Source organism: Pygoscelis adeliae, unplaced genomic scaffold, assembly GCF_000699105.1.
Source record: "Pygoscelis adeliae isolate BGI_AS28 unplaced genomic scaffold, ASM69910v1 Scaffold145, whole genome shotgun sequence".
In the NCBI taxonomy this organism is placed as follows: domain Eukaryota; kingdom Metazoa; phylum Chordata; class Aves; order Sphenisciformes; family Spheniscidae; genus Pygoscelis; species Pygoscelis adeliae.
The window spans coordinates 3,431,452-3,444,686 of NW_008824866.1; the positions used below are offsets into that span (position 1 = coordinate 3,431,452).

General features: G+C 39.3%; 1 protein-coding gene across 1 annotated transcript in view; it reads left to right on the plus strand.

Annotated features, from left to right (window-relative positions):
• The first annotated feature begins 2,945 nt into the window (after positions 1-2,945).
• The window catches only part of RUNX1T1 (runt-related transcription factor 1; translocated to, 1 (cyclin D-related)), a 98,653-nt gene continuing 88,363 nt past the window's right edge, over positions 2,946-13,235 (plus strand). Inside the window, exon 1 of the mRNA XM_009324427.1 lies at positions 2,946-3,108. Coding sequence (XP_009322702.1) covers positions 3,021-3,108 — 88 coding nt within the window. The 5' untranslated portion in view covers positions 2,946-3,020. The remainder of the gene's footprint in view (positions 3,109-13,235) is intronic.

The following is a 13,235-nucleotide window of genomic DNA, read 5'->3' on the forward strand; positions in this document are numbered from 1 at the left end:
CCCACGAGCTGAGTGGGTGGAGGGCATTCACTAGGACTTCCAGCAGTTAGAAGGAAGCCCAAAGTAAACTTAGTTTTGAACCGATGACTCTTCAGCTTTTATAAAGGAGTAGGGAGATTCTTTGGTGTAGGACTCCAGCTCTCCTTTGCAGAACTTCAGTGCAACGGTGTGCTCTTAGCATTATATTTCTGAAGAACCATGTATTAAGGGAAAAATTTAACCAGAGAAGTGCTTAGGTGATGAAGGGATTTCTGGAAGTAACCAAGAAGTACAATAATGGTTGATTTCTTTTGAGGCTGATCCTGATATTTGTAGTCTTTACATCCTATTAATTCCTTGCAAGATAAGCTGATACAAGAATGATTTGCCAGGGCCAATGGCTCTTCTAAAAATCTTGGCTCAGGTTATATCCCCCTTCTCTCCACATTGAAGATAAAAGCACTGTGAATATGAGGTTAACTGAATTCAAATAGAAGACTCTCTCGAGTTATTGCATTCCTTAGAAAATAAATACATTTCTCATATGGTTGAGATTGATCAAAAAAGTATTCTGTATGCCAGTGATTACATTCCCATCTGTGATTAAGGTTTTCTGTCTGCATCTGGTTTTCACATTATATTTCTGTAACAAGAATCCTTTATATGGCAGAGTTCACTCTCTGTATTTTCTATTAGCTGCAGCTTGAACTACTGCACGGATCGCAGATTTACACATGTGGTTTTCATTACTTCATACCATTGAGAAAAAGTAATATTTGTTTGGGAAAGTATGTTTTTCAAAATTTCCATGGTAATACAACATGTTGATCCTTTTTTATAACACTCTTGTAAGACTACAAATTGTTTGAGGCATTCTACTTTCAGTGAAGTTCAGACTTTAGACAATTTTGCATGTACATTTGAACAACAGCAGCAGTTTACAATTCAGGAGGCAAAAATAAATTTAAAGAAGATTAGCGTAGAATGGGTATAGCAGAATGCATCCATCACTTTGGAAAATGTGGCATATAGAGAAAATGAACATGGGGCTGAAACAAAGGAAGAGTAGTAAGTTAAAGTGATGTCTTCATTGTAAAGTGGACGACAGATGGGTACTTTTTTTTTTTTAAGAATATGAACTTTTTTTACAGTAAGAGGTTTAAAAATCTTTTACCAGCCATGAAAAAGGAGTATGCTATTCAGCAGACACAAATATTGAATTGTTATATGTTACATAATTTAACATATTTGATCGTAATTATTTCTAGTGGCCAAATTAGTAAAGGTTAGCAAAACATGAATACATCTTTACAGATGGCTGCTGTGTGTAATTCTGAATCCAAAATATGATGTTAATTTAATGTTCCACTGTAAGTCCATATTTCAACCAGATTGTGCTATCGTCACTCAGTAGAAAACTTAATGTTTAAATGATCTCAGTGAAATTAATAGGGCCACTTGGTCAGTGAAGGATTTTTTGGTTTTGGTAGAGGCATGAGTTTATGGCCATAAAAATCAGATCAAACAATAACCACAATTTAGGGAATGTTGTATGCACTTATGGAAATGTGAAGTGTTACGCAAAAGTCTGGACAATTGAAAAATACACAATTCATGACAAGGCACAACTGAAAGGTAAACTTATTGCCTATATAAGAACATGGTGACAACTAGAGAATTTCATACAAAATAAAAATCATTTTAGAGAAGTAGTTATTGCACCCAAGTTGGGGAGTCCTAACCACATTTTTGAGATTATTTTCCAAATGCCAAAGGCAGTTGTGTCATATTGAAAGCGTCGCAGTTGCCAAATCCTGGGTAGAGTCCTGCAGTCCTTACACGCCTCTCGTTTTCACTGAAATCAATAGAATTTTGGCTTGTGTCAGGGCTTCAGGGAAACGTCTGACCACGAACATGGGAAGGACAGGACTTTGAGTGGTGAACTTCTTTGTTCTGTAACCTTAACTTTAACTTGGGAAGGTTTGTTTTGATTTGAGGAGGGTGCTTGTTTGTGGGAAAGATTGCAATTTCTAGCACAAACACAAATGTGAGCTTTTGCAAATGCCCTTGGGCAATACATTTTTTTGCAGTTAAGATCTAGTCCAGGAGCGGGTTGAGGCTGGGTTCTCTGTTAGATGCATGCAGCTGCGACCAGATCCTTATGCATGCTTAACTTTATGTCCCAAAATACCTGAATAGTGGATGCAGATTGAAGCATGTACGTAACTGTGTGTGCCTGGCTCTGAAAGTCTTTCTGCCTTGACATAATTACAACCCCCTGAAAAGCGTATTAATGTCTTGGAAAAACTGACAACGCTGTAATACAGACTCATATGAATGGCAAAGTATTTGTGTAACCCAAATAAACAGTTTTTGTAGGTGTTGGAGTGGGAGGGAAATTGCCTTTTCAAAAGTGGGAGGATGATTTGTAAATATATCAATAGCTTTTTGATCTCCCTTTGTTTAAAAGTGTTTGCTGTTATGACTTACAAATCCAAATTAGTATAGCGATGTGTAATTGCAAGGTCTCTATTTTTAGTGACCGTGCTTGTGTAATAAATGATTCTCTAGAGCTTCTGTTGAACCAGGTAAAGTATGTAATGTTTTATATTATATGAATGTATTTAAACCCAAACATTTTTACAGAATTGGTTAATAGGTGTTTCCATGGTAGAATACAGGCTGCCCTTACTTTGTTGCCCTCTATATGTCAACTATTTAAAATGAGCAACTTATGAAACAGTCTTTGTTGAAGAATTAATACAGTTTTCAAGTACTGCCTTGAATTTACTAAGAATATGTGGGTAATTGATTTAGAATGATACCGTTTCTGTCTTCCCTTTTTATTTTAAAAGACTGCTATTATAATGCAAATGAAGGGGTGTGGTGCTTCAAACTGGCTGTGATATGTGCTTCTTCTTTTTTTTTTTTTTTTTTCATTTGTTGTTGTCAATAGAAAAGATTGATCTCTGGGCTGGTGAACATAATAACTGTCCCAGTCAGAAAAGGAAAGAGGAAATTAGCAGAGCGATTGGTGGAGAATGATATCTGTCAAAAGAAACACTTGGAGAGCACTGAGTTTAGTGATAGGTGACTGCCGGAAAAAAGGGAACTTTGAATTTTGTCAAGGTAAGGAACAGAAAAATATTTGATTTTGTAATGTGCATACCTTTTAGAAGTTATTTTTAATGACTGTACCTTGCCTTGTAAACTGTAATTAAAAAAGAAATCTTTCCCTTTAGCCTCCAAAGAGTCTGCCTAAATCAATGAAGGTGGTGTCTTCATTTTAATATCACTGAGAGAGAGTACAGCAATAACAATGAAAGCCTTCAGTGATGACTTTTCTAAAATCTTCCTTAGCTTAAAAATACATATATGTGAAATCTTTAACTGTCTTTTGTGTTTTTGATGACATAGGTGCTCTTTATCTCGCATGTAAATATTACTTGGCTGGGCAGTGAAAATAATGAAGTTCAGTTTCCTGAATTGGAACAATATCTGCAACCAGGTTAAGGGATGGTGGTAATCACATTGGTAAAATGGTTGTGTTTGCAATTTAGAGGAAGCCTCTGATTGCATTGGGAATCTGTGATAAATTTGATTGAGATGATACTGAGAATGGATATTTCTGTTTCTTGTGTGCAAAGATTTTTACCATACTGGAAAAATAAATCTGCTATGGCAGAACTAAACTTATAGGTAACCTATGACTGTCATTCCTGACTTTACTGTAACTACATTTTTTTCTCCTAAAATTGTGTATCTATTTGGCAAGAAACTACTAAACTGATTTTAAGTGCTTTCCAACACTGATACTTTCTTTCTCAGTGTTGGACCATTTCGCCTATGACATAACTTTGATAGAGTATGATACCAAAATAAAATGAACAGCGTCTGAGTACTCTAGGCTATGCTCCGTTTAGTTTTGAAGGCAGCTAAGCCTTGATCATATCACTCGTCTCCCCACCCGAGACGCCGTCTTCTCCGCGGCCCACGCTGCTCTGTCTGTGGGTGTGGAAAGGAGATGGAGCATGGCTGAGAGTGCCAGCAGGAGGCTCTGCACATTGCGTCGTGGCAAGGGGCCGGGGCTGAGGTTTTGTGCACCAGCGTGAACATACTTTTAAAAAATTAAATGCTATTAAAAATGAATTTGCATTCTAATTCGAGTTCCTAGCTCAGTTTAAAACAAGTAAATGCTTCTCCGGGACCTTCCTGTACACAGGCAGGATGAATAGTCTTAGCAGTGTTTCTTCTTGTGTTTTATTTTGTTAATTTAACAGTGTATAGCATCTGACTAATTCTCCTTTTTTTCTATCTATAGTCTATTTTTCAAAGCGCAAGTGTACCCTGTACAGGTGGTTGTTGGTTAGTTTCTTTTGCCATATGGGTCTTCATAAAGGATTTTAAAAATAAATAAATGTAAAAGTAAAGATTTCATGCCTGAAACGTGCAGTGCTGGCATACTAATGAGAAGCTTATTGTGGTTTATTGCTGTCAGAGCACGTGCAAGATAATGGAATTTTCCTACAACTTAGGAGGAAGGCATGTTTTCTAATACTATTCAATTTTATAGAAAGAGGGAATGAATATGACTAAAATTCACTTCATCTTTATGAAGTCCAAATGATCTGGTTGTATTACTGAAATATTCATAAATGGGAGGGAACAGCATGTTCTCTGTCTTGTTAACTGTTGGCCAGGTCAGGCTGCCTGTATCACCTGGATGCAGGCGCATCTCTATCATTGTGAAGTTGCTGTATACTAAATGATTCCCTTTCCTGTGCAGTCCTATCAGTGTAGCCTTACACCAAACCAAACACATCCTCTCTATAACACAAGTTAGAGTTAACCATAATTGTATAGTTTTCACCTTGGTGATGAAGATAATTCAAAACTGCTTTGTAGCTCTTTATAAAAGAGAGTAATCAGTGGTGGTTAGCAATTGTTAGATCTTTGAGCATTCCCATTTTGACGTTTACTTGAAATGAGGTGACTGGGTAAGGTCCCTACATCTGGATGTACGTGTTTGTCACACGTTCAAAAATTTTAGTCTTAAATGGCCAAGAAGCTCCACATTGACATTTGGATGAGTGATTAGAGATGAGGCCAACACTCTTATAGCTTAACTTAATATGGACTTTGCTGTGCCCAAGAAGATGAGACTTACTATTTGAAACCAGAATGGAATAGAAGGCAAAAGGAAAGGTGTTTATCGCCTCCTTGAAGCAGTGGCCTCTTGTAGCATTAGACTACCTATGCTTATGTGATCGCTTTCAAGCATCCTCATCTTTGTTTTGCTGTTGCAGAGTCGTCTTTTCTTGGGTTCCTTTTTTATCTTTATAACAATTGTTTACCTACCTATGTATCTAAAAAGTACAATTGAAATAACAAACCCCGCTTCTAACAAATAACAGATGCAAAAGGGGACGAGTGTATTAGAGACAGCGAATTGTCATTACACAGCTCACAATCAGATTTTCATCTGTTCATGTGGTGCACACCTGTGGCTTGCTGGCATTGCTCTTGATTGGAGTGTGAGAGATCTTAATGAAAAACAAAGCCGGGATGACAAGAAGAGACTCCATGGCACACACGGGTTACTTCACACGTTGTAAGAAAGTGAAATTCGAAATACGCTGGTTTGGAGAGAACGCCTCGTGGTGAGGGAGCATGCCTGGGTGACTCTGCAAAGGGAACCGGGGCCCTCTTTATTGCTGCCTTTCAAATAAGGTGTTTTTCTCTGTAGGTCAGGTTGCTTTGGACCAGTTGAGAGCGGTGGCCGATTTCTCCAGTTTCCTTTCTAAGCCAGTAAGAGTATCCTGGGCAGGAATCCAGCTTTTGCAGTACAAAGAAAATAACCCATAATCTATATAAAATGCTGGCGGATGGGGAAGGGAGGAAATTTACAGAGAATAACTGAGTTTGAGAACAACTGTGTTAAAAGTAGAATGTTAGGGGAGTGTATGTGTGACATTTGTATTTATTTTAATTTGAAAATACGATCTTTGAAACCTTAGAGGTGAGCAGAGGACGAGCTCTCACAATATGATATATTTATCAGTAAACTGAAACCAAGCACTCCAGCTGAAGCTGAAGTTCCTTTTTCAAAGTGATCCCCCTTCCCCGAGTTTGCAGAGTTTGGGTTCTTACCCGCCCCGCCCTGCGCCGCCATCCCCCCTCCCCCCCGTAATGTACTGTGGCTCTGATAACGTTAATGGGCTTTGCCCCACATGGAGCAGCGAGTGTATTGTACCACTGCTCACTGATCCCAGGTCAGTGTGATGCGTGAAATCAATTTATTTGAATCTCTTTGCCTGTATAGGAATTTGGCGGCGTGCCAGTTGTTTTCATTTAATGTTCTTTGTGTTGAACACAGACAAGCAGGCATGCTTTTGTACTCCTCTTTCTTCTGGGCTCTTCTCTTTTCAGCCAATATTCTATTCTGTGGATTTTTCAGAAAGAAGTAGGAATGTGTTACCTTTTTTAAAGATCATTTTTGTTTAAATAGCCTTTAAAGAGTATAAAAACTAGGTCAGTCATAGAGCAGCCTGTGTAGGGTTTTCAGTGAGTATAGGTGGTAACACCTGCCTTTTCCTGTGTCTTAAATTTGGGGAGAAAGAGAGAGAAAACACTGGTCTATTTTTCTAATGCCCAGTTCTATGATTTATGTCGTCTTGTAAGACAAAGACTCTTCAATAATGCTTAAATCAGAATAACTTTATTTCTAAATAAGTGAATGCCTGGCAATTGGTTGGACGAATCGGAAATACTTTTCAGGATCTTTTTCACTTTGAGTGATGACCTTAAAGTAAGCATTAATTTGGGAATCCCTTGCCTCATCCTTCTGTCTGTTCCTCCCCTCCCCCAGATATTTAATATTTGGAATGGCTGGCTGAAGAACAGCTACCCGAAAGTACCCATTTCTTTCCTTTTTTCCTTCTTTTTATAAGAAAGCAGCAAGGCGTGTGGAACAGAGCAAGTAATTTAGTCCTTCTTAAATGGGGAGGGGGGGGGGGGAAGGGGGGGGGGGCGGGGGGAAGGAATAGACAGCAGCAGATATTTCCAGGAGGATTTGTTTTAGAGCTTGGTGTGGGGAGCGGGAGAGGCGGAGAGCGGGAGTAGAGGACTCTGTTGATGCTCCAGGCGGTTCGTGCGGAAGTTGATATGCAGAACCACGGAGCCGAGGCGCAGGGGTCAGACTCGTACACATCAGCCCCGTTTCCTTGTTTAATTACCTGAAGAGCAAAACATCCAGGCTGGGAGTGTGTGAAAACCCAGTATCTCGAACAGCAGTTTGCTGCTCTGACATCCTGCGAGGCCAGCCCGGTCTGTCCACAAACGTCAGGGCTGGTTCCTGACAGCGGGCTATCTCTGCCGGGCCTGGGTTCCTTCCATTCAGGAGGCATTGTGTAGAAGAGGGTTTGGTCAGGAATTTGAGGTTCCTGCCGGTTCTTCCAGCCCGGACAACCCTGTGACAGATAGGCCTGATTTTTTTTCTTTTAAAGAATAATAATAATAAAAAAAAATTGGCTCTTTTTAGTCTTTCCCTTGTAATTCTGGCATTGGTATAATACTGACTGAAACAAAACATGTTAACCCTTTCGCTTCTGAATTTGCGGCTTTTTCCTTTTACTTTATTGTTCTTTCTCCCCTTGCTCGACCTTTTATTTTCAGAGGTAAAATCTTCTGAGGAGCAAATTCTTTCAGGTGAAATTTGTGCTATGGAGCAAATAAACTTACAAAAAATGTTAATTTTTTTAGTAATCATTAACATAATCATCATACTTAGCATTTTAAGTTTTTCATTTTCAGCATGCTTGGCAACATTATTTTTATTCATCCCATGGAATAAAACCAAGCCAGTGTTTGTTCTGGCATGGACCATTAAAACAGTGGTGGCAGCTATCAACGCTTTCATTCTCATTATTCATGTGATTTTCTTAGATGTCCAGCTTGGTGTTCAATTTTAAAATATTGGGATAGGGTCAGTTATAGTCCTTGCTCCTTGTAGCTGCTGTTTGTTGAGGTCACTCACCAGGCTGAAGGTGTGGTTGCATGAGGCAGGGCGCTCTGCACCGGTCAGGTTTTAGCCCATAGATGGAAAGTGTCCATCGGGATGTAAAACTCAAAATCATAGCTGAAAGATACTGAAATGTTCATTTAGTTAAAGGTCTTAAATATATTTTTTTTAAGCTTGTGAAGAATTAAAGTATGACTTCTTGTTTGAATGATAAATGAAGAATATGACTCTTATTTGGATAATTTTAATACTCTAGCTTATAGCATGGTGCTATTCATAGTTGTACTGGCAGAACTTAAGATCACAAGGTACAAGTAATAGAGAGACGGAACATAATATGGCTTTGCAGCAAAAATGAGTGTAGCATGTGACTATTGCTTTTTATTGTTGTGGGCAGAAGCTGGTCCAAGAAAGATATTTGTGGTTGTAGGATTGGAGAAGGGAGAACTGAAAGTTAACTATGGTTTCGTTTTCTTTTATGCTGAAGGCTTTCGGTGCAGTCTGTAGAGTTATGCCTGTAGTCTTGGAGGACACTTTCATGTGCTAATGATTTTGGGTACTTTGTAGGTGAGACTGAAATCGTTTGAGTAGTAACTTGTATTTTCCCTGCTAGTATTTCATTAGGATTTTGTAATACAGATTTAAGGGCATACTTCTTGCATGCAGACATTACCAGGTAAGAGTTTTGGGAACATTTCATTAAGAGAAGGTAGCCTTCAGTGTGCATACGCAGCTGGTATGGTGCAGTGGGACCAAAAGAGTCGTTATGATCTATTGTGCCACTAATCCTCCATCTAAGAAGGATTTGCAGGGGGTGGTGCAACAAAAGAGCTGTTACAGTGTATCAGATCGATAATTGTGATCTAATAAACTCTTAAATATGTACATAATCCTTCACCTTTAGAATCAGGCCCCCTTTTTCATTATGAACTCCTTAGGCTACTCTGGTGTAAAGGTGCCTTTAAGTAAAAATGAATTACTTACACATGTAGTTTTAAATCTCTTTATCCTGTCGTACTGTAAGGAAGCCATAGGTTAAATAAGCATTGCCTGTATCTACAGGATGAAAAAAAGATGGTTTATGCATTGTGGTCAGTGTCATGTTCCTATAGGGTTTGTACATATAAAGGAAATTACATGTCTGTATGAAAGTGATATTAGTTAGTTAAACCTTTACAAGTCATATAAGTCGTGTCCCTCCTTCCAGTATTTTACATGCCTGTATGATTTTGCAGAGTTCATAATCTGATGAACTGTCCATGACCTCTAGCCAACCATTGCCCACCTCAACCAGCAGCATAGTAAGAGAAAGTTCTCCATGGACACGTGGTGACGACAATAACCACACTACCTTTCCTCCCACCCAGCGGGTGTCTAGCTCGTCTTTGAAAATGGCAGAAAATTGTAGCCTTTAATCCATGGTTGCCGCCTCAAAAATCCCTCGGAGACAATGGTTTTAAATCAGCATTCTGTTTGAAAAAATATTTATCTTGGGCATCTCCACAAGTCTCTGCTGTGACAATCTTGCTCAAGGAAAGTTCTCATGGATAACTGTTCCCAAGCTGGTTTGGGCTTTATTAAAACTGGCACCTTGCATTGTGCCCAAACACTTACTGCTGCTCTTTGCAGATGTTCTCCTAGTGTGAAGTGGTGTAATTTGCTCTTGGTATGAAATTCCACTTCATAATCACCTCTGCATTCTTCTCCTGCTTCTCTTCTGAATGGCTACAATGAAGCACCATGTGGAGTACAACACAATTAGATAAAATGAAATGATATTTAAAGGCCTGTGTTCCTCATGGCTCCTCCCTGTTCCTAAAGAAACAAAGATTTTGTATGTTAATTTTCCTTAGCTATGATGGGATTCATCTGGGTTGGACTAAAAGCACAAAGCTTATGTCAACACATTGTGCTTCCAGGGAGCATGGTGTGCTCCTCTGATTGCACATTAAGTGGATCCCATTCTGGCTCAGTTTTGTAGTGGAAACCTAACTGGCACAGTATTTGTCCCTCAGTGTTAGGGTGCTGGTTGTTGACCTTTCATTTATGTGTTAATTGCGGGTAATATTTTATGGTAGTTCTCACAGCTTCGAATTCTGGAAATTTGTCTAACTTTCAGGGCTAGCAGAGGTGGGAGAGGATTAATGTCCAAGGCTGCAGGAGCGGAGACAAGTCATTATGCTGTTTTTTGCTGGGATAGAGTTAATTTTCTTCATAGTAGCTAGTATGGGGATATGTTTTGGATTTGTGCTGAAAACAGCATTGATAACACAGGGATGTTTTCATTATTGCTGAGCAGTGCTTACACAGAGTCAAGGCCTTTGCAGTTTCACACACCACCCCACCAGCGAGTGGGCTGGGGGTGCACAAGAAGCTGGGAGGGGACACAGCCGGGACAGCTGACCCCAACTGACCAAAAGGATATTCCATACCATATCATGTCGTGCTCAGCAATAAAAGCTGGGGGAAGAAGGAAGAGGGGGGATGTTCGGAGTGATGGCATTTTGTCTTCCCAAGTAACCATTACACGTGATGAAGCCCTGCTTTCCTGGAGATGGCTGAACACCTGCCTGCCGATGGGAAGTAGCAGATGAATTCCTTGTTTTGCTTTGCTTGCGTGCACAGCTTTTGCTTTACCTGTTAAACTGTCTTTATCTCAACCCACGAGTTTTTTCACTTTTACTGTTCTGATTGTCTCCCCAGTCCCACCAGGGGGGAGTGCGCAAGCGGCTGTGTGGTGCTTAGTTGCTGGCTGGGGTTAAACCATGACAGTCATGTAGTGGATTGCGGGAGGGAGGTGTGTAGCAGGGTGAGGAGGTGGCCCCAGAATCAAGAACATAGGGTTAGGCATGATGGCAGAGAGAAGACAGAGGGCACTGAACAGAAAAGTAAGAGAAAAACGTGATGGAAGGTGTAACTAAGGAAACAATGGAAAGAAAAAGATTTCTTTGACTCAAATCAGTACCTTCCCTTTGTCACTCACAAACGATAATGCTTTTCCATCATCAAGGGTTGAATGAGTCTGTGTACTGATTCTGCTGTGTTTCCAGACGCTGAACTGCATTAGAGCAGTTCACTTGGTAATATTGCTTTGCCATTTTAGCAATTACAGGGTCTGCCAGTGGGTTGTCCTATTATAACTGTGAGAAGACTCATCCATAACCACTTTTCTGTTAGGACTTAGTTCTCGTCATGTAAAAAGGAGCCCCCCTGCCTTTATGCCATTCTCATTCATCAGGGAAAGTTAAAATATTTGATGAGGAAGTGGCTTTCTCACCTGGCTCTGGAAAGCAAATAATTTAAATGGGGAAATAATGCTTAGCTGTCCTAGATATGCTTAAATATTTATTTACAGTCTTCATTCGCTGAACTCTTGAAATTACTCAGTAGTTGACGGATGTCATACTAAAATAAAGGCATTAATAGTAAACACCAACGTACTGTACAATGGCATTGCTATGATGTTTCTGGCACTACCATGTATATAAACACATAACAAGGCATGCAGAATGGCCTGGTTTCCACCCCATTATGGTGGAGGCCAGTGTAAAGATTTTGCTGTCTGATGTAAGACTAAGCTTTATTTTCTGAATGCTTGTCAGTTTGTTTTACAAGCACGACATTATCCTTATATTGTTGAATATATATATGTTGACTAATATTATTCTTTAATTTCCCTTATATATGTGATGACTTGTGGTTTGCAAATGTGTATTGAATCTCATCAGCAACAATAGCTTTGTATCAAGGCCCCTTTGTACAAAGCTTTTGTACCATTATAAATGTAGTAAATAAGTACAAATTGATCAATATATGACAAAAGGGTGAAGAAGGGAGGTCAAGGGGTAAGAATATTTCCATATAAAACATTTTTCCCTGTTGAAAACGGCAGTATGAGCATAAATAGATGTTTTGTATTGCTGTGTATTTGCTCCACCTGGTGGATTTTCCTGAAAGTGTTTTTAATCCTTGCTAATAAGGGGAAGCTGTCTTTAATTAAGTATAAAACACAGTACCAAGAGTGAAGGCAACTTTTTTTTTTTTAGAGTGGCAATAGCATTGCAAAAGGCAGATTTGGGGAAAGAAAACATTAAAATTAGATATTTCTCTTGGTCACACTTGGTCAGTACAGTAATCTCTATGAAAGCATGGCATTCCAAATCATTTAATGATAACAGTTTACTCTTGGACTCATCTAGAGATTGGTAATTAAAAAGGCCACATCTATGGCTTGTGGGGTTATATGTGATCAGTGAAAGCAAGGATTTGCTATGGCTTTGCCCCCCCCAATTCGTGAGCCCCCCTGATGAGAAGTAGCAGTGCTATTGGAAAAGAGAGTTGCTGCGCTGAAGTGTTACTGCTGTACATCGGCATAAAATCTGTCTGTCATTAAGCTAGCTTTGCAAACATTGTTTTCTTTGGAATTCGTAAGGACTCGGTTATGCTTTGATCATCTCATTGTTCTCCTTAGGTTATTTTTTTCCTTTAGAGTGTAATGGCTCCCTAACAGAAGGTGAAGTTTAGAAAATAGTGTCTCCATATGCAAGGGATTTGGAGACCTTTTTATTGTCTTTAAAAATGTCATTCATAGTCCTCATTAGCATTTATTGTTGCAAGCGTACAAGCAGAAAATGTGAAATTGGTATGTCATGAATAGCTCCACAGAGCTCTAGAGCCCTGAAATTTTGCCTGCAGTGTGGTGTGGGGCAGGCATTGAGAGAAAGCTGGCCAGATGGCTGCCAGCACAGAGCAGAGCTGCAGGTTTTTGTCTCTGGTGCTGAGAGGAGGGAAAGTTCACTGGAGCATACACTATCACCCCTTGCGTTTTAACAAAACTAACTTGCCATCAGTCAAAACGGGGAGGTGGTGACATTGAAACAAAAGTTTTCAATATAATGTAACAGTCTTTGTCAAATGAATAAAATATGTTTAGTTAGTGTCACAAATATTGACAAGTTACAAAGAAAAATGCAAGGCTCGAATTTATGGCTAGTGGTAGATACGCTTTCACACAAATATGCTCTCACGTTATCTTTATTATGAAAATCCTATGCATTGAAAAGACATCGATTAGAGGTCAAAACTAGGGTTAATATACTACAGCAGGAGGAGTTCCCCTACCCGTGTTAAATGAGCAAACACTCTGAGCTTCAAGTCAAAAAGCAACTGATAGCTTGAAACCTTCTTTTTTTTTCTTCTTTTACTTTTTTTTTCTTTTTTCTTTTTGGATCTTAAA